The 22482-nt window shown below is 42.4% G+C and overlaps 1 protein-coding gene across 7 annotated transcripts in view; it reads right to left on the minus strand.

Annotated features, from left to right (window-relative positions):
- Nucleotides 1-18587: 18587 nt before the first annotated feature.
- The window catches only part of znf608 (zinc finger protein 608), a 90467-nt gene continuing 86572 nt past the window's right edge, over nucleotides 18588-22482 (minus strand). For 6 of the 7 annotated variants that reach the window (XM_043711892.2, XM_043711865.2, XM_043711857.2 and 3 more), the window contains exons 9-10: nucleotides 22336-22417; nucleotides 18588-19525 (exon numbers count right to left, since the gene is read on the minus strand). In XM_043711892.2, coding sequence (XP_043567827.2) covers nucleotides 19519-19525; nucleotides 22336-22417 — 89 coding nt within the window. In that variant the 3' untranslated portion in view covers nucleotides 18588-19518. Of the gene's footprint in view, nucleotides 19526-22331; nucleotides 22418-22482 lie in introns of those variants that run through there. The other variant, XM_043711900.2, reaches the window with a different exon arrangement.

The raw sequence follows: 22482 nt of genomic DNA on the forward strand, positions 1-22482 counted from the left end.
CTAAAACAAAAAATTCTCTATGCTTTTCAGGTTTCATGTGGTTAAAAAAAATGTGCTGAAAGGTTTGGACAGTCAATGGCATAGTTAAGAGGTTGAGAATTGTACTGTAAGGGTCATGATACAAGAGGAATATAAACCTCTTCCTCAATTCGAGTGTTGACTCATTCAGCCATGCTGCTGGGGCATGTGCTGAGGGAGGCAAGCGCAAAGCAAAAGTCTGGCCTCTCTTTACAGAGTTAAGAGAAAAATTAGATGGAGAAATACCAGAAGAAGGTTTCCATTCATTTTGTAACACTTTGAGGCAGCTAAGACTGATGGGTAATGGCCCTAGCAAATGCAAAAGATCCATGCTCCTCTTGCATGAAGAGGAGATGTAATATTTTATGTGTTCTCTAAAGCTGCAAATCATATCTTGGCAAGAGAAAAACAATCAGGATATTTAAAATATTTTATTTCTCAGCAATTAATGTGTAGTGGTTGCAAAGTGTTGCTCATGGTAACAACTCCTTCTGTCCCATATGTAAATTAGTCCATGAAATGGAGTAACCCATGTTTATATCAGCATTCAATAGAGTTGGGCAACAAAAACCCTTTTTATAAAGTCAACTAGGAGAAAGTGAGGACTGCAGATCCTGGAAACTTCATGAATTAATATTGATGAAGTAGCATAAAAGAAAAGCCATTTGTACTAGGTTATGAGGTTTCATGAGTTGTATACTTATGCATTTCCTTGAAGTTACCTGAGGTTGCTGTGGGGATTACGGATTTAAATAATCAACACAACTGAATGATGATTTAGAAAAACAAATAATTTGGTATTTCTTTGTTCATCCTGAAGGTGGTGATTCATCTGGTAGCAGTCAGAACCTGTTGAGTATAAAGAGCCAGACACTAACTCTTCTGTTCTTCATTCAATGTCAAATGCACTATCCAAGACCACAAGTTGAATAGGGAACATGAGAGTGAATTCTGTTTCACATCTCTAATTATTGAGTCCAATTGAGTCCAATTGTAGCATTCCCCCTATTCCTGGATGAGAGTAATCGAGGTCTGCAGCACAGAAAAAGATCCTTTCCAGCCCATCGAGTCCACGTGAGTCAAAGATAACATCTAACTATTCTAATTCCATTTTCCAGCACTTGGGCCATAGACCTTGGCATCGGAAGCACACATCTAACTAATTCTTAAATGTTATGAGCGTTTCTGCCTCCACCACCCGTACAGATGGGAGTTCCAGATTGACACCACGGGCTGTGTGAGAAAGGTTTGCCTCACATCTCCTCTCAACCTCCTGCCTCTTACCTTCAAACACCGCCCCCTTGTCATAGATCCCTCCACCAAGGGGAAAGATTGATGCATGTTTACTACTATCTATGCTCCTTGTAATTTTCACATCTCAGTCAAGTGCCCCTCAGTCTCTACTGCTCCAAGGGAAGCAACCCCAGTCTGTCCAATCTCACTTTATAATTCCAACTCCCCAGCCCAGGCAACATCCTGGTAAACCTTCTCTGCAATAAAATAACTTGATACTGTACAGCACAGAAATGGGTTGTTGGGTCCAAAATCCAAGTAGTGTTTTATGCTTTTTCTTAAAAGATCAACTAGTTCAGTCATGTTATTATTGAATTGAGGAACCACTAAGGTAAAAACAACCACAGTTGTAGTTATGTACAGGCCTTCAAACAGTAGCCAGGAGATGGGGTGCAAGATACACCAAGAAATAGAAAAGATGTGTAGAAAAGGTAAAATTACAGTGATCATGATGGATTTCAATATGTAGGTGGACTGGGAAAATCAGGTTGGTAGGGGATTGCAAGAAAAGGAATTTATGGAATGGATACCCGATGGCTTTTTGGAGCAGCTTGTGGTGGAGCTCTCTAGGGAAAAGGCAATCCTGGATTTAGTGTTGTGCAACGAGGCAGACTTGATAAGGGAGCTGAAGGTGAAGGAACCCTTAGGAGACAGTGATCATATTATGATTGAATTTACTCTGCAATTTGAGGGAGAGAAGATAGAATCAGAGGTAATGGTATTACAGCTGAATAAAGGTAACTGCAGAAACATGAGGGAGGCGCTGGGTAGAACTGACTGGGAAATGAGTCTAGCAGGAAAGACAGTGCAACAGCAATGACTGGTGTTTCTGAAGCAATTCAGGAGACGCAGCAGTGATTTATCCCGAGGGAAAAAGAAGCATGGTCCAAGGAGGATGAGGCAACCATGGCTGACTAAGGAAGTCAGGGATAGCATAAATGCAAAAGAGAAAGGATGTAATGTGGCGAAGGGCATGGAAAACCAGAGGATTGGGAAGCTTACAAAGACCAACAGATGGCAACAAAGAATTAACGAGGGAGAATATTAAATAGGAGGGTAAGCTAGCTAGTAACATGAAGGAAGACAGTAAGAGTTTCTTTAGATATATAAAGGAGAAAAGAGAGGCAAAAGTGGACATTGGGCTGCAAAATGACACTGGAAAGATAGTGGTGGGGAACAAGAAAATGGCTGACGAACTGAATAATTACTTCGTGTTAGTCTTAACAGTGACTAACAAGTAATATCCCAAAAATTCCAAAAAGAGTAATATCCAAAAAGAGGGAGGGACCAGTGCTGAGTATGGCAGCCATAACCAAGGAGAATGTGCTAGGAGAAATGAATGGCTTGAAGGTGGATAAATAGTCTGGACCAGATGGACTACACCCCAGAGTTCGAGGGGAGATAACTGAAGAGATAGTGTTAGTGGTGATCTTTCAGGAATCATTAGAATCAGGAAGAGTCCCAGAGGACTGGAAAATCGCTAATGTGACACCCAGTTTAAAAAGGGAATAAGGCAAAAGATGGAAAATTACAGACAGATTCACCTAACCTTGGTCATGGGTAAGATCCTGAAATCCACTGTGAAGGATGAGATTTCTGAATACTTGGAAGTGTATGGTAAAATAGGGCAAAGTCAGCATGGTTTCATCACACCTGACAAACCTTCTAGAATTCTTTGAGGAAGTAACGAGCAGGTGAAACCATGGAGAGCCAATGGATGTCATTTACCTGGATTTCAAGAAGGCCTTTGACAAGGTAACGCACAGGAGGCTACTGAGTACGATAAGAGCCCATGGTGCTAGAGGCAAGGTGCTAGCATGGATAGAAGCTTGGCTGTCTGGCAGAAAGCAGAGAGTGGAGATAAAAGGGACCTTCTCAGGATGGCAGCTGGTGACAAGTGGTGTTCCGCAAGGCTCAGTGTTTGGGACCACAAAGTTTCACTTCATATATTAATGATCTAGATGAAGGAAATGAGGGCATTCTGGCTGAGTCTGCAGATGATACAAAGATAGGTAGAGGGACAGGTAGCATTGAGGAGGTAGGGAGATGGCAGAAGATTTGTACAGGTTAGCAGAATGGGCAAAGTAGTGGCAGATGGAGTACAACGTGGGAAAGTATGAGGTCACACTTTGGTAGGAAGAATAGAGGCGCAGACTATTTTCTAAATGGGGAGAAAATTCAGAAGTCTGAAGTGCAAAAGAACTTGGGAGTTCTAGTCCAGGATTCTCTCAAAATAAATTTGCAGGTTAAGTCAATAGTGAATGCCAATTAAGGTATTTATTTTGGGAGAACTTGAATATAAAAGCAGGGATATACTTCTGAGCCTCTATTACACTCTGGTCAGACCACTTTTGGAGTATTGCAGTTTCAGGCCCCATATCTCTTTAAGGAGGTATTGGCCTTGGAGGATGTTCATGAAAATGGTCCCAGGAATGAAGAGCTTAACATATGAGGAACATTTGAGGACTTTGGGTCTGTACTCAATGGAGTTTAGAAGGATGAGGGGGGATCCAATCAAAACATACAGAATACTGATTGGCCTGGACAGAGTAAATGTTGGAAAGATATTTCCATTGGTAGGAGAGACGAGGACCCGAGGGCACAGCCTCATCGAAAAGGAAAGATCTGAAAGGGGATCAAGGATTATGGGGAGAATGGGGATGAGAAACTTATCAGCCATGATTGAATGGTGGAGCATTTTGATGGGCTTATGGCCTAATTTCTACCCCTATTTCATATACCCCTGTAGATGGGATTGAATGTAGATTGCCTGGCACAGAGGCAGGAACATTACCACAGTATCACATGAGCCCTCTATTGAGCCACTTAACATCTGACAAGGAGGGCCAGGGAATGACTCCACAAGGAACATTGACATAGCACAATCTTACAAGGAATGAAGCACAGTTCTACATTGTATGCATTTCATATTGTTAGAAATGCATTGTTAGAATTGTTGGAATTTATAGCAAAAGATCAAAGTGTTATACGACGATACGATGTATTAGACAAACCTAGATGGCTGTTAAGTTTTTAATCATTTAGAATGGGGAAGCAGGTTTTGATTGATTAATATGTAAATCCCAGAATTTCTTTCAAGTCACAGCCCCGAGATAAGTTAAGATTTTATCAGTGGATAAAAAAAGTCACATCTCAGCTCAGACAATGCATTAAAAGTGTAAGGTTAGAGTCTGTCTGTATCCCAAACTGGAGTTAGACTGGTTGAATTAACAGGTTGACCCTGATCGACATCTTCAGAAAATCAAACATCTATGCCTGTGGTTTGTGAAATGCATTGTGAAAACCACTTAAGTAATCTGCTGGAAAAGCACAGCAGGTCAGGCAGTATCTGAGGAGCAGGAGAATCAACATTTTGGTCATAAGCCCTTCATCCAGGATGCTGCCTGACCTGCTGTGTTTTCCAGCACCACACTCTCAACTCTTATCTCTAGCATCTGCAGTCCTCACTCTCTTTCACTTAAGTAATCTGGTTTGTTTTGGTATCATCTTTTATTTATTCCTTAACTGTCTGTCCTTTGTGTGGATGGACCTGAATGGGTTTATAGCATAGGTAACAATTAGATTAATTTGTTATTTAATTCTTGCACTGCTATTGTGAAATAAATTGCTAAGCCTATTGTTCAAGATACAAACCGGTGACTGGATGTATTTATTCACATAATCTAGGATTGGGGTTAATTTTGAGGGTTTTGAAGATTTTAATTTTACTGCATTATTGGTTGATTTGGTTCTGCTATCTCCATGTCGGAACAACATGTCGGATGCTATGATTGATGTTGATTTAAACTTTTATTGTGAATGCCTGTTGAAAAGCTTCATGTTGTTCATAAGTAAAGCCCAGCTTTCTCTGACAAATATAAAACACTGACTCTGCCCACTCCAGGTGAGGCTGCAGTTACTTTTCATTTGCAGTGCATATTAATGACTCATATGAACATGGAAGACCATACATCTCATGTATGATATAGTGAGACTCAGCCTGGTAATCAAGGGGTGTCTCAGAACCTCCACATCCCTTTCTTTCCAGCTTTCCTGGGTCAGGTCTTGAATATTGATCCTCCAAATGTTTCCACACACCACCTGGAATTGTGTCTTTAACTCTCAACATCGACCCTGAACCCCAGCCTTAAATTTTAGTCATGCCTACCATCATATTGCACAGTGAGGTCACATTGGTGATAGGGTAACATGCCTCCCTCAATATCTGTTATTCTCCAAAGTGCTTCAAATACCCCACCCCCAATGAGATGTCAAGTTTGGTCCCTTCATAATACTTGTATCCTTTATAAGCACTGTTGCCTCACAGCGCCAGAGACCTGGGTTCAATTCCTGCCTCAGGCGAGTGACTGTGAGGTGTTTGCACATTCTACCTGTGTCTGCATGGGTTTCCTCCAGGTGCTCCGATTTCCTCCCACAGTCCAAAAATGTGCAGGTTAGGTGGATTGGCCGTGCTAAATTGCCCGTAGTCTTAGGTGAAGAGGTAAAATGTAGGGGAATGGGTCTGGGTGGGTTGCGCTTCGGCGGGTCGGTGTGGACTTGTTGGGCCGAAGGGCCTGTTTCCACACTGTAAGTAAGTAATCTAATCTAAATAAGTAATCTAATCATAGCTTACTGCCTTCAAAACACAGAACTGAATCCCCCAGTTTCCCTAAAACAGCAATGGTCCAGAACTCTCCTTTGCTTTCCATTGAGGCGAAATTCAGGACTGACTGCGGCTCACCCTGTCAATGGACCAAATTTAAGGAACCAGTCTCACTAATAAATGACATACTTTCCACAACTGACTCACCCTAAATCCCCTGAATGTTTGTATAGGACCTGCAGGACTGATTGCAGCCCACACCCCAGATGATAGCAATATGGACCCCAAACATGTCCACTCCATGTCACAGAATGTGTCCAAGCCTCCAGACAAAGATCAGTTGATGACATTGACTTACTGCGCAAGGAGCACCTGACTAATGCCAGTTCCCCTTGACTTGATTGAGAACGACTCCCTTTAAACTTTGAGAAATAACCATTTGTTTAAAGTCCATGGTGTATACTTGCCACATAGGCTGCTGGCACATGCTGTCAATGTGAGATTGACCTGGCACTGTATCATTCAGTAGCATACCGACTCCCTTGACTAATCACACGTCACAGCTGCCTGGTTTTGTGTCTGCGCTAAGCAGCAAGCCGACACAGAAATACTGTGAGCCTTTAAGCTCTGGCTAAGGGGGCAAAGTGCAAAAATGGCAACAAAGTTGTAGAAGGTGAAGTGCAAAGACATGAGCAAGCAGCTCTGAGATACACCCTGGTGCATGCATGAAAAGGCTGCCGGCCCTTTGTGTAAAGCAGCATTCCAATGAAAGGTGTTAGTGTGCTCCACATTAGAGCACTGAAGCACAGAATTATCTTGCAAGTGAATCAGAGATGTGTCATAAGGTAATGGCAAGGCTGCCATGTGTCAGATACCAACATTCGTGGACAGTGGTGGGGTGCAGTTCCTGCCCAAGGAGTGTGCCCAGAAATGTTGGTACCTGCTGTCAAAGATAGAATTCCATAAGAGCAAATAGCAAACTGGAGTTGGCAGGTAACTGCTCTGATTCGGAATAGTCACCATCTAGCATTTTATGGACAGGGGTAGGAGAATAAGAAACTGCATATTAGGGAGGTGACACAAAGTAATAATGAGAAGTCAATGCATGCAAATAGGCCCCTCACCACTCACTTGCAAGTACATACCAGTCATTACACCATTGGTAAATAGAATGTTTTACTCTTGACATTAAGAAGTTGCTCACTGGCCATCTCTCATGAATTTCCTAACTTTCTTGTCTATGGCTGCATCGCTCAAGGACATGAAAGGTTCGACCCTACATATTTCTATTTGTTGGGGACAATAGACTTGATTGCAACACAAACAGAAATTACCAGAAATGCACAGCAGTTCTGACAGCATCTGTAGAGAGAAAGCAGAGTTAACATTTCAGGTGCAGTGACCTTTCTTCAGAAGTGATTCTAGCTGGGTAAATGTTGGTATATATGCTAAAGGTGGGGTAAGGAAATGGGGAGAAGTTGACAATAGGTGGAGATGCAGCCCAGAGAGAAAACCACAGATGGATAGACAAAGGACTGGATAAACGCCAGCCTGGGAGATTGAATAACTGGGGGAATATTAGTGGCTGACAATGGGTTGGTTGTGGTAACAGACTGTGATGACAAGGCCTGGTGTGTGCGTGTAGAGACATGGGAGAAGGTGCTCAGGCCTTCAAAATATTGAGCTTGATATTGGATCCTGAAGACTGCAGAGTCCCCAAGTAGAAAATAAGCTGTTCTTCAGCACTGACTTTCGCTGGAGCACTGCTGCAGGCCCGAGACTGAGCTGTTGGTGAGGGAATATGGTGGTGTGTTGAAATGGCAGGCAACAGAAAGCTCAGGGTCACTTTTGCAGACAGAATGTGGGCTTTCTGTAAAGCGGCCAGCCAGTCTGTGGAACGCTGAAATACATAGCTGTCTCTATGACTCTAAATACCGAGAGTTTTGCAATGAAGATCAAACAATGCCGATCTTTAGTTGTGTTCAACAACTTTGCTTTTTGAAGCAGCACGGCAGCGAATTTGAGACTAAGTGGCACCACATGTTTTCTGAGTGAAGGAGATTCTGCCTGATGACAGCCTGCTGACTGGTCGAACTGCAGCATGTTAAAAGCTGTAAGTGTCAGGGTAGCAGAGAGAGAAACATCCAGAGGCTGTGATCTGAAAACATCCATCTCTCTCTCTCTCTCTTTATGTATAGGAAAAAGACAAAGTATCAAGAAAGCTTAAGAGGAAGAATTCTCATTAAAAAAAACCTAGGTCCTCACAATCAAGATTGGTGAATCATGAAAACCCTACAGACACAAGCATGTTGCCATTGCTAAAAATTAAAAGGTCTATGGAAGACAACTCACTCTTGAAATCTAGACATTTATTCTTTAAAACTTGCTTACCCCGCCTATATTATTTTTCAACTCATTGTTTGTGGGTCAAAGGTGCCTGTCTTTTGTATTCTTAAACATGAATGTGTATGCGTGCATATTTGGGGTTTTTAAAGAAGAACAGTTTACTTTGCATAGTAGTAGATTAGAAATCCTATCTTTTCCCTGTTTTTTAAGTGTGTTACAATATATCAAATTATATTCTGTTCATGACAAAACCTGGTGTGAATTATTTTTGCCCTGAATAGTGGTCTGTTAGGCAAATTGGTCATCTTCATATCCTGAATGGTATTTTGTACATTTTGGGAAAGTGCAGCATAATCATTAGCACACAGTCCCCAGCTAAGTCAGAACAATTGATTGTAAGTAATTGACGCTCCAACACTGATCCCTATGGTACACCACCTGTCACATCCTGCTAATGTGTGAACACGTTTTTATATACCCACACCCTGCTCCTTATTAGTCAATGAAATCTGTAAACAGGTTAGTATGTTACCCCTACCTCATGACTCTTACACTGCGTTGTAAGCTTAGATGTGGCACCTTATTAAATGCCTTCTGGGAAACTAAATATAATATATCCTTGGTTCCACTTTATCTTCAAAGAACTCTAAATAAATTAATCAAACATTATTTCCTTTTCACAAAACCACAACTCTGCCTGATTGCCTTAAGATTTTCAAAGTGGCTTGGTGTAAAAATTCCAGCAGATGCTAGGTCAACTGCCCTGTTGATCGCTGCTTCCTCTCGCTTTTTCTTGAATCACAGATATTGGTGCATTGTGTCTACTCTGGTTGTCCACTGAGCACTATGACTTAGTGCCCTTCTTCTATTTGTTAAATAGAGACATGTATCTATTTAAATACTCATCTGAATGCTTCAATTGACTCTACCTTCACACACCTTTTGGCAGTGTACAACAGACACTACTTGTGTGTAATAGACTTTTTCACACCGCATTTGCCTTGTTTGTAAATAAAAGAATCCCAGTTGCTATTTTCCAATCTGATGGGACCATTCCAGAATTAAGGGAGCTTTGGAACTGTAAAACCAGTCAAGTACAACATCAGCAGCCACTTCTTTTAAGGTGCGAGGATGAAGTCTATCACAGCAAGTGGACTTGTTAGATTTAAACAACTTCTTCTGAAGTTCTTCTTTGCTGATTGTAGTTATTTTGCATTCTTCATTACCTTTCACATTCTGATTCACATTTATTTCTGGTGTTATTTGTGTCCTCTATAATGAAGTAGACATGCAATATTTGTTTAATGCATTTGCAATTCTCCGATTTTCCAATAGTAATTTCTCAGACTCACTCTCCGGAGGAGCAGCACCAACTTTTGTTGCTCTTTTCAATTTTGCAATACCTGTTGAATCACTTACTATCTGTTTTTATATTTCTTGTTAGCTTTCCACAATACTCAAATTTCACTTTTCTCATTAATCGTTTTGTTACTCTTTTATGCTCTTTATATTCTATTCAAACAACTGACTTACATCTCCTCTTTGTGGAATTATGTTAGTTTTCTTTCAATTTGACATTATCTTTAACTTCCTTAGTCAGAGAAGGTACATCCTACTCTATGCAAAGGAACCTCAAGTACCCAAAGGACACAGGCGGGGAGTATTTTGTTTGGTTAATTGAATTCCGGATATTTGAATGCCACATAACATAGTTTAACCAACCATCCGGACCTTGCGATCTTGCAGGATAATCCGATATTTGGATAATCGAATGCCGGATAATCGAGGTTCCTCTGTAATCTTTTTCTTTGAAATATATAGTCTTGAGTATTCTAAAATGTTGCCTCAAATGTGTGCCTCCATGTTTGCATGACCCCATCCCGTAACCTGGCTTCTCAGTTCACTTTAGCCAGTTATGTTATCATAACCTTAGAATTGCCCTTATTTAAAATTAAAACGCTAGTCTTAGATCCACTCTTCTTTCCCTCAAACTGACTGCAAAGTTCCATCATGCTATGATCATTGTGACCTTGGGGTGCCTTCACAATGTGGATATTAATTAAACCAATTTCATTGCACATCACAAGATCTAGTCTACTCTTCCAATCTTATTTATCCTATATACATGCATAAAAGCACCCATGGTGATCAGATTTCCTTTCTCACATTTCTTTTTGTACACCTTTCCTTACAATATGATTGCTGTTAGGTGGCTGATAAACCACTCCCACAAGCGATAGCTTACCTTTACTAGCTTCTTAAATGTCATGTTCCCTTGAATATTCAGGTTCCAGTCTTATTCATCTTGTAACCATGTCTCTGTAATGACTATCAATTAATTCTTTTTATTGTAATTGGCACTGTCAATTCATTTATTTTATGATTAAAAACTAGGTGCATTTAAATACAGAGCCTTTTGTTCCATCTTTTCATTTTATTCTGAACTCTATCCCCATTAACTGCACTCTTAGGTTTGTACACTTGTGTGTTCCTATCTCGTTTTGATGATCACTTCCTTTATGGTTAAAAAATCAAAGAAACATAGAGAATAGGTGCAGGAGTAGACCATTTGGCCCTTCAAGCCTGCATCACCTTTCAATAAGATCATGGTTGGTCATGCAATCTCAGTATCCCATGCCCACTATCTCTCCATACCCCTTGATCCCTTTAGCTGCAGGGGCCATGTCCAGCTCCCTCTTGAAAAAATCGAGCAAACTGACCCCAACGGTTTTCTGTAGTAGAGAATTCCACAGCTTCACAACTCTCTCAATGAAGAAATTCTTCTCTTTTCAGTCCTGAGATTACCTTGCTCTCTTGCTTTGTCTTGTGTATTTAATTTACAGAATCTTCCCAAATGCTATCCCTCAACTCCAACCTTAAGTTTAAAGTTCTCTCTATTGCCCTCGTAATATGACTTGACAGAAATGATCCCAAAATAGTTCAGTCAAATACTGCTTCAACCACACAGATGCCACTTCCACCAGTACTATTGCCAAAGTTCCGGAAATGAAACCCATTTCTCCCAAACCAATCTTTGAATCACAAAAGTTGAATGGAGTTGAGTTTACTAAGTGACCATTGGAAGGCATGGAAGACTATGTGGTTCCCACTAAGTTCCAATGGGCTCAAGAATAAATGGTGCCATTCGGTTTATTAATGAGTCTAATTTACATCCCCCCCGCCCCCCAATAAGTGGATGAGTATCTTGCTTTGGCCTGTTCCCAACCTCAACTTAGTCACAGGACGTTCTCCAGTTTCCAACAATTTAACCACGGCTTCCCCTGTGATTAAATGGACCCTGACACCATATTTTGCATTGCAATGGACTGGATCAAATTCCTTTTTATGTTCTCCTTTAGCCCGCACGTAAACATGCTTCTGGTTATCAAGGATAGGTGGGACTGTGGATTCTGAAATACAAACACATCAGCCAATATCTGATTGAATGGTGGAGCAGGTTTGAGGGGCTGAATGGCCTATATGTGTTCTTAATTTGATTTTAAATTGCTAAAGATGTGCAGCAAGAACAAGTTACCTATACGGTATGCATCAGTGGCAAAATAATGTTCAAATCTATTGCAACAATGAGCAATTAGATATACTTTTAATATTCAGAAATATCAGGCTATAAAGTATAGCTTTTCTGGCACATGAACATCATTGAGGCTGTGGCCATTGTTCAGTTAATTTAATCTGCCTTTATGTCTTACATGAAGAATTAGGTGTCGACTTGATGGAATGCTGAAAGCTTCACCAAAGTCTTAATTTAAAATGAACAGTACTGTTATTGTCAGCAGTTCCAGTCAAGGATAACTGATGATGTATTTAACAGTGACTACAATTCTGCACATATAAGTAATACAGCAACTCAAAATTTAACCCAGCAAAGATAATTAACAAAAATCAATACTGTGGACACTTGTCACAGTTTTTTTTCCCAATGTGCATGATACGTCAGAATGGCACAACGTATCAGAACACATGTAAGCTTTAGAAAACACTGATTGCTAAATACAATCAATTTAAAATTCTTTGACCTCACATTAACTCAAGACAATAGGCTGAATTCTTCCACTTTTACACACAGTGTTTTTTGAATGAGATTGATGGCACTGGCCCACTATGACCCTTGCCAAATTTTCACATGCAATCTTCACCTTATTAATTATGCAACCAGCCTCTGCAATCCAGGAAGATTTACAATAATAATGCCAGGCTTGGAGGCTTTGAGTTGTAGGGAGAGGCTGATTAGGCTGGGGCTATTTTCCCTGGAGCTTTGGAGACTGAGGAATGAGCTTATAGAAGTTCATAAAATCATGAAAGGCATGGATAGGGTGAATAGCCAAGGTCTTTTCCCCAGGGTGGGGGAGTCCAAATCTAAAGGGCATAAGTTTAAGGTGAGAGGGGAAAGTGATGTAAGGGGCAACTTTTTCACACAGAATGTGCAAGGGATGAACTGCCAGAGGAGGTGATGGAGGCTGGTACAATGACAACATTTAAAAGGCTTCTGGACAGGCATATGAGTAGGAAGGGTTTAGAGGGCTATGGGCCAAATGCTGGCAAATGGGACTGAATTTATTTAGGATATCTGGTCGGCATGGACGAGTTGGATCGAAGGGTCTGTTTCCGTGCTATATAATTCTGTGACTCTATGAGTGCAGGTTGAAGTTCTTCTGCAGCCTGCAAGAATCAGTGTCTTCTTTCTACTACCTCATACTCTTGGGCCATCACCCTCTCTAACTCTGCCACAACACACGCCTCTCCCCTAGGCTTATGGATTACAATTTGCTATTACATGCATCATGACCACACAATGGCTCTCATCCACTGTGTCCTCCCAAACTATTAACCCTTAATATCCTCTGCATTTCCAATTCATTGGGTGGGGCACTTCACCATCCCTCTTTTTTCTATTCATTGGATGAGGGCAATTTAACTACCCATCCCTAATAATCCTGAGGGCGGTTAAGAGTCAACCACATTGCTGTGATTTGGGAGTCACATGTAGGCCAGACCCTAAAGGGCATTAGTGAACCAGACGGGTTTTTCCTTACCATTGACAATGGATTCATGGTCGTTAGACTCTTAATTCCAGATTTTCTTTCAATGTATTCAAATTCCACCATCTTCAGTGGTGAGATTTGAACCCAGGACCCCAGAACATTATCTGGGTCTCTGGATTAATAGTCCAGTGATAATGCCACGAAGTCATCGCTCCCACCCCCTTCCTTGCTTGCTCCAGATTCAACACAAAACGCTCTTGAATCTATTTCCATCATACTCAGTCCCTTTGTTCACTGCAGGAAACATTGGTCCATGCCCAGACTCCACAACATTCTGACTGATCTATGTGTAATCCTAGGACTTTCTTCTTTAGCAGTGTTTGCTGACACTTAGAACTGCAGGCAACTACGCATACACGTTCATTCTGGAGTGCATGTACACTGACACCACTGCACACGGATGTGTGCATTAGTTTGAACTGGGCTTCAGTGGTGAGGATTGGGTTTCTGGACAAGGGTTGGAAGGAATGCCCCTCCAAAGTGAGAATGTAACAGGGCTCAGAAACAGGAAGGTTGGGGGTGACAAGGTGAGTCCAAGAGCCAGGAGGCCGTCTTCCCCTCTGTCTATTGACCATGCATTAGGGAGACAATGGCCTCATGGTATTATCACTGGACTGTTGATCCAGATAACAGTCTTGGAGGCTGGATTCAAATCCCACCACAGCAGCTGGTGGAATCTGAATTCAACAAATATCCATTTAGTATTAAGAATCTATTGATGACCATGAGTCAATTGTCAGTTCATTAATGTCATTTAGGGAAGGAAACTGCCATCCTTACCTGGTCTAGATCCCCAAACAGTCCTTCCAGATGAGACTGAGGTTAATCTGCCTCTCTTCCATCAGGTGCTTCCAATGTGATCCTTGCTACATCAGGGAGACTGAATGTAAACTTAGGCAACAGTTTGTCTTGCGTCTCAGCTGGGCCCGCAGGGGCTGACAGGACATCCCAGTCACCACAAATTTTAATTCACCTTCCCACTCCCTTTCCAACATGACCATCCTTGGCATCCTCCATTGCCGCAACGAACCAAATCGCAAATTGGAGGAACAACACCTCAACTTCTGCCTGGACAGCCTACAGCCCGGATCAACATTGAGTTCTCCAATTTCAAATAATCTCCCTTCCCATCACTCGACTTCCTTCCCAGCCCTTGCCCCTCCTTTCCACCCCTCCCTGCCACCAACCGGATTCATTCCTCCCATTGACCAACCAGGTCGTACCCTCTGCCTGTCTTCATCTATCCCTTCACCACCCTGTCCCCATCACCCATTTTATTTGCAGCTCCCCTTACACCCACCAGCAGTCCTGAAGAAGGGTTACATCCAAAACGTCAACTTCTCCACCTCCTAATGCTGCCTGGTTTGTTGAGTTCTTCCAGCCTCCTGCCTGTCTACTTTGAATTCCAGGATCTGCAGTTTTTTTTGTCTCTAATCCTTATCTGGTCTGGTCTACATGTGACTCCAGACCCACAGCAATGTGGTTGACTCTTAACCGCACTCCGGGCAATTCGAGAAGGGCTATAAATGCTGCCTAGCCAGTGACGCCTTCATCCTGTGAACGTATGAAGAAAAAAAATGCTTACCTCAGCTCCCTCCAGCTCTTCCTTCCCCTCTGGTTCGCTCCTGGATCCCAATCTCCACCTCTCTCTCTTCCCATGTCCTCCTGATTTTTCACCCTACCCAACCCCTTCATCCTCCCAGCCTGGTCCTGATCGTTTTATCCCATCTCGATCTCTTACGCCCCCTACACCTCCCAGTCTTGATCTCTGATCCCCACTCCCTGACCTCTGCCCCCAAAATTGGCGCATTTAAACCAACTCATAGCACACAGGCATCGGTGTCAGCTAACGCAGCCTATTTCTTTATTCCTTTATGGGTTGCTACATTCAATTTTGTTTAAGTAGTTCAATAATAGTTAGGGAGGCTGTTCCAGGATTTTGACTGAATGAAGCACAAAATATTTCCAGTTCAAGATGGTGAGTGGTTTGAAGGGGAACTTGTAGGTGTAGTGCTTCCCTTGGCTCTGCTGCTCTTGTCCTTGCAGATAGTGGTCATGGGTTTCAAATGTGCTTTATAAGGAGCCTTGGTGCATTTCTGCAGTGCATCTTGTAGAGAGTACACACTGCTGTGACTGAGTGTCAATGGTGGAGAGGATGGATCCTGTGAATGTGATGCCATTCAAGCAGGCTGCTTTGTCCTGGATGGTGTCAAGCTTCTTGAGTGTTATTGTAGCTGCATTCATACAGACAAGTGGAGAGTAATCCATCAGGATTTGAGCCTTGGAGGCTATGAACAGGCTTTGGGGAACAGGAAGTAAGTTATTCCCTGCAGGATTCCTCTCCTCTAACCTGCTCTTGGAGACACAGTATTTACTAGCTTGTCTAGTTCAGCTTCTGGTCAATGGATTGATTGGATTCAGTGATAGTAACACTATTAAATGCTTTGATTCTCCCTTGTTGGATGTGGTCATTGCCTGGCACTTGTTTGGCATGAATGTTACTTGCTACCTTTCAGCCTAAGCTTAAATATTGTCCAGATCTTGCTGCATTTGAATATGGTCTGCTTCAGCACCTGAGGAATCGCTAATGATGTGGAACACTGTGCAATCATTCACGGTCATCTTTACTTCTGACTTGATGATGGTGGGAGGGTCATTGATGAAGCAGCTGAAGATGGTTGGGCTGAGCATAAATACCCTGAGGAACTCCTGCTGGGATATCCTGGAGTTGAGATGACTGACCTCCAATAATCTTACTTTGTAACAATGGAGAACTTACCCTCTGATTTTCATTGACTTCAGTTTTGCTAGGGCTCCTTGATGCTTCACTCCATCAAAGGTCTCCTTGACTTCAAGGGAACTCACTCTCACCTCACCTCTGAAACTTAGCTCTTTGCTCATATTTGAATTAAAAATATAATAAGGTCAGGAGCTGAGTGACCCTGGTAGAACCCAAACTGAATGCCAGTTAGCATGTTATTGCTAAGCAACTGTGGCTTGATAGCACTATCGGTGATACCTTCCATCACTTTCCTTACGATCAAGATAGACTGATAGAGCAATAATTGGTTACGTTGGACTTGTCCTGCTTTTTTTATACACAGGACACGGCAACACAATTTTCCATATTGCTGGGTATATACTAATGTTATAGCTGTACTGGAACAGCTTGGCCAGGGAGAAAGTGAGGGCCGCAGACGCCAGAGAGACTGAGTTGAAAAAGCCTGGCACTAGAGAAAGCACAGCAGGTCAGGCAGCATAGAGGAGCAAGAGAGTTGACTGAAGAAGATTATGCCCAAAACATCAACTCTCTTGCTCCTCGGTTGCTGCCTGACTTGCTGTGCTTTCTGTAGGGGTACAAGACGTTCTAGAGCATAAATCTTCAATACTACAGCCAGAATGTTGTCAGGGACCGTGGCCATTACAGTATCCAGTACTTCCAACCATTGCCAGATGTCACATGGAGTGAATTGAATTGGCTGAAGACTAACATCCATGACATTGGGGATCTTTGGAGAAGGCAGCAATGTATCATCCACTCGGTACTTCTGGCTGAAGATTGTTTCAAATGCTTCAGCCTTATTTTTTTGCATTGATGTGCTGGGCTCCCCCATTATTGAAGATGGGGATATTTGTGCGTATCCTCCACCTCCAGTGATTTAATTGTCCACCACACCACAATTCATGATTGGATGTGGCAGGCTTAAACCTGATCCGTTGATTGTGCAAGTTACTTAGCTCTGTCTATGCTGTGTGGCATGCAAGTAGTCCTGCCTGCACCTGCACCAGATTGATTCCACATTTCCAGGGAAGTCTGGTACTTACTTCTGGCTGCCCATACGCACCCTTCATTGGACTGGTTGCAGTTGACCTGAAAGGTTAATTATGGCTTCATCACTGCAAGAACATGGACCAAATGCCTGAACCCTATGATTGGAATTTGATGAGCTCCGTGTCTGACTGGGGCAGTAACCTCTAACTCTTTGAAGATCCCCCTTAACACCACAAAAGGACCACACCCTTTTGATGTTCTGATATGGGCATTTCATTGAAGCACACGCAGTGTGTTTGCCACATAAGCTCCCAGCACCTACTGTGATACAATTATGTAGCACATCGCCGTAAACAATTTGTCCACCTTGGCTGCTCAATGCTCTGAAACCTGACAAGTTGCCATCTTCTCATGCAAGCCACAGAGGCTGGCAGCCTCTGAGGAAATGCAAACTGAGTGAGATATGTGAAATGAATATGTGTCCCCCTGCATGTGAAGCAACCTGACAGCAGCATGTGACTCACAGATGTCAATGATCTCCAAAATAAAGTTCTGAAGTACTGTGTAACACTCTGATGATGATGTGGTGAAGCTGGTGACTTGATGTTGACTAGCACAGACAAAAGACAGAGGAAGACTGTGTCCATGAAGGGTACAGGGATCTTGTGGTGAAGATGGGGTTGGATGAAGGCCTGGAGAAACATGTAATGAGGTACTGCCAACTGACTTTCATGTTGTGAACTGGCTCCATCTCTTTGGAAAGGAGAGAATTGGAATTTGCGCAGAAATGAGGTGGGTTTAGCCAATGATGAGATGATGATGCATGGAAATAAGGTTGTTGCCATTCATTCGCGAGATTCTGAACTTGTCATTTCCACCTTAAAGGTAATATTGGGAATGCTTTTTCTCAACATTGAGACTCTTGATATTTTTATTTTTGTCATATTTTCCAAATTGCTTCCCATTTGCTCATATTGTTTCAGGGAGAGAACATCCTGCCCTATAACTTATTTTTTGTAATGACATCAGACTAGCTTGCTCGACGTTGCCTGTTTCTACGGCATAGAGCTGACAACCCCCTCATATGTGTCTTGATTTCATCCAGTTCTCATTCCCTTCACCCACAAATATGATATTCACCTCAGGCTGTGCAAGTGAGGCCTAGGGTTCCACTTCTAGATGTCAAGGAGACAGTGACATTACAGGACAATGTCATGATGCTGCTGACCAGCCAGGTGTCAAACTTCTGACACTGGAAGTCTACGGCCAGTTGCCTGAAAACAGTGCTGAATGAATGCTGCAAACTGTGCACTTGAAACTGAGCACCTACCACTGGGTGAGTACAGCTGCAGGTGGAGAGAGAAGAAGCAGGCATCATTTTGCTACTGTGTAAGGGTGATAGCAAAAGCCAACAACAAGAGCAGCTCCTATCGAGAAGAGAACAGCAGCTGCAACGATACAGCAGAGGAAAATAAAGACTCAACAACACATATACAAAAACATTTTTTTTTATTCTGATTGCCGAATTATTTAAGGCAAGTATAAAAAATGAAAGCATTCAATATACACTTTACATAAAATAAACTAGATTACAGCATAAAACAAGTAACCAGGCAACTGCGCAAGTTCTTCCTAAATCTGGATAATTGTAAACATTTAAAACTGCTGAACTAGTTCAAGTAATAAACAATCACAGATGTCTTCTTGTATGGGTGGGTGGAAGAGATTATGTAGGCTATGGGGTAATCAGCCATTCAATATCATAAAGACATTTTATATTCACAGATGCTCATTATTTTCCATTTCAAACCTGTACATTATATACACTCACACACACACGCACACACAATCACAATGGGCATTCTTATAACCCTTAGAGCCCTCTGTATGTATAATCTTCACAATAAACAACAATGCAGTGGACATGTGAATACAGTTAGCACACAGACGCATTTAAATAGTGTCTAAGTGTTTTCAAGGGGTCACCAAGTACACGTAAACACTGTACCAAAGTGTTACTGTCACAATTAGCCTCTCTGAGGGTCTAAATGCCACAACCAGTTCAAAGGAACACCTACCCAGAACAGTATGCTCTACAAAACCAAGCAATTGTCATCTTTTTGTTGCTAACATTTTCAGGAAACGGCAAAGTACTGTGACAACTGCCACCAATAATCGACCCTGCATTTGTGAGCCTGGTTACCAATACAAAAAAAACCAAAAGGAATATATTTAAACAAAAGTTTAATTACAGCAACATTTGTAACTCAGTTATAAAATTTGCAATTTACAAATATGAAATGACTGGTTTCGCCTGACATCAAGGCATTTCAAATCAACACCATGGAACTGATGTCTGTATAAACCTTTTCTTCATGTGATCCAGTCACATGATTATGATTCAATATACACTCATGAGGTCATCATTCCCTGCAGAAGAAAAAGCAAGACAAAATGTCAGAAAGGATTCTAGGAATAGGTCAGCCTGTTAATTTGCTAAGTAATGCATCTACACAAAGTACGAGAATCCCAGGTCTGATATGCAATTTGATTTCCAGCCATTAGCCGTTCTTGACCAAAGTAGCCACAGAGATGCTACATTCAGCCTCACTACTCTGGGTTAAGAAGGGAAGGGTCAACCAGGATTGCTGGTCCTGAGTGAACTTTGCCAAAATGACTTGTGGACATTGCATGTCGCTGGGGTGAGGTACAGCTTTGGTCTAGTTGCCCAAACCATGTTCTCAAGTGAATAATGGCCACTTGAAAAGGATAGTGGAAAAAATCAGAAATCTTAGAATCCCTACAGTGTGAAAACAAGCCCCTGGGCCCAACAAGTCCACGTCGACCCTCCAAAGAGTATCCTATCCAAACCCATTATTCCACATTTACCCATGACTAATGCACCTAACCTACACATACCTGAACACTATGGTCAATTTAGCATGGTCAATTCACCTAACCTGCACATCTTTGGATTGTGGGAGGAAACCAGAGCACCCAGCGGAAACCAACGCAGACACAGGGAGAACATGCAAACTCTGCACAGTTGCCTGAGGCTGGAGTCGAACTCGGGTCCCTGGCACTGTGAAGTGGTAATGCTAACCGCTGAGGAGAAAGTGAGGTCTGCAGATGCTGGAGATCAAAGTTGAAACTTTATTGCTGGAACAGCACAGCAGGTCAGGCAGCATCCAGGGAACAGGAGATTCGACGTTTCGGGCACAGGCCCTTCTTCAGGAATGAGCAGAGAGTGTTCAGCAGGAGAAGATAAAATGCTAACCGCTGAGCAACCATGCCATCCAAGAGCAATTCAACCTCAATCAATGTGCATCAATCCACAGGATTGGTCACTGTGTATGAAACAGGATTTGGGTGGCATCACTCCTTTCATAAGTAATGGATATTAGGTCCAAGTGGAGCACGCTCACTACCCCATGGCCTAGAGTCATAGAGATGTACAGCATGGAAATAGACCCTTCGATCCAACCCGTCCATGCTGACCAACTATCCCAACTCAATCTTGTCCCACCTGCCAGCACCCGGCCCATATCCCTCCAAACCCTCCCTATTCATATACCCATCAAAATGCCTCTTAAATGTTGCAATTGTACCAGCCTCCACCACTTCCTCTGGCAGCTCATTCCATACCCGTACCACCCTCTGCGTGAAAATGTTGCCCCATAATTCTCTTTTATATTTTTCTCCTCTCACCCTAAACCTATGCCCTCTAGTTCTGGACTCCCCCACCCCAGGGAAAAGACTTTGTCTATTTACCCTATTCATGCCTCTCATAATTTTGTAAACCTCCATAAGGTCACCCCTCAGCCTCCAACGCTCCAGGGAAAACAGCCCCTATCTTTACTATCCTATCAACCTGCGACTCCACTTTCAATGAGCTATGAACCTGCACTCCAAGGTCCCTTTGTTCAGCAACAGTCTCTTGGACCTTACCATTAAGTGTATAAGTCCTACCAAGATTTGCTTTCCCAAAATGCAGCCCCTCCCATTTATCTGAATTAAACTCCATCTGCCATTTCTCAGCCCATTGGCCCATCTGGTCAAGATCCTTTTGTAATCTGACGTAACCCTCTTTGATTTCCCATGCACAAAGCCATGTTGACTATCCCTAATCAGTCCTTGCCTTTCCAAATACATTTACATCCTGTCCCTCAGGATTCCCTCCAACAACTTGCCCACCACCGAGGTCAGGCTCACCGGTCTATAGTTCCCTGGCTTGTCCTTACCACCCTTCTTAAACAGTGGCACCACGTTTGCCAACCTCCAGTCTTCCGGCACCTCACCTGTGACTATCGATGATACAAATCTCAGCAAGAGGCCCAGCAATCACTTCTCGAGCTTCCCACAGAGTTCGAGGGTACACCTGATCAGGTCCTGGGGATTTATCCACCTTTACCTGTTTCAAGACATCCAGCACTTTCTCCTCTGTAATCTGGATATTTTGCAAGACTTTACCATCTATTTTCCTACAGTCTATATCTTCCATTTCCTTTTCCATACTTGACCGTGAATTATTTTATTCCAAGTAGCTGAGTGCCAAGTAACATGTGCATTTGAGCAATGCTGAAATAATACTCCATTAAATTTTCAGCCTTCCATTGACCTCTAATGTGGCTGTCATGAAATTAGATAGAACCAGCCCACCAACATATAACTAACTAGCAAAAGGAACTGCATTGAAAAATGCATGCTTAAGGCACATTGGTCTTTGGATCTTTAAATTTGTGTTAAAATGCTCAGTCTCGTGTAAATTGTAGATGCAGGGGTTGGTAGTGCTACATAACAGGAATGAGGAGGAGATAAAGGTATTATATTGAGAAAGAAAGAATTATCCAGGAGCTAGTGACATTTTTGGAACAGCTCCACTTCTCAGGAACAAATGCGTGGAAATGTAGAAAATTTAGAGTCAGGTCAGCAATTTTTTTCCCTCAGGGTTGTTTTGTTGTTGGCTGTCCCTCAGTCCTTTTGAGGAATGTTGGTCAGGTCACAAGTAAATATGATATCCTTAAGGAGGCCTGAAATAGTCGCTGGACCCTAACTGGATATTTGAACGTGCAAACATGTGTTTCAAGTACAGGGCCATGTGCCCACAAACTTCAGCTAACAGCTGTCGGGAAGGTGATGGGAGAACATGGACACTGACACCAATATCTACTGCATCAACACACTTCAAAAGCCAGCATTTCACAGAAAAATACGTTTTTAAAAAAATATATACACCTCACCTTCTCTGAGCAGGGAAAATGGCGGATGCAGAAGCCTGCGCAGCCACCTGCTGACCGGCAACGATGGCAGCGGATGCCAGCCCTAAAGGAATTAATGCAAGCAGAGCCAACATTTAGAGTTAGTGGAACATGTAGCAAACACATACT

The sequence above is a fragment of the Chiloscyllium plagiosum genome, unplaced genomic scaffold, assembly GCF_037043375.1.
Source record: "Chiloscyllium plagiosum isolate Xiang-an unplaced genomic scaffold, Cpla_swu_hap1 HiC_scaffold_2, whole genome shotgun sequence".
In the NCBI taxonomy this organism is placed as follows: domain Eukaryota; kingdom Metazoa; phylum Chordata; class Chondrichthyes; order Orectolobiformes; family Hemiscylliidae; genus Chiloscyllium; species Chiloscyllium plagiosum.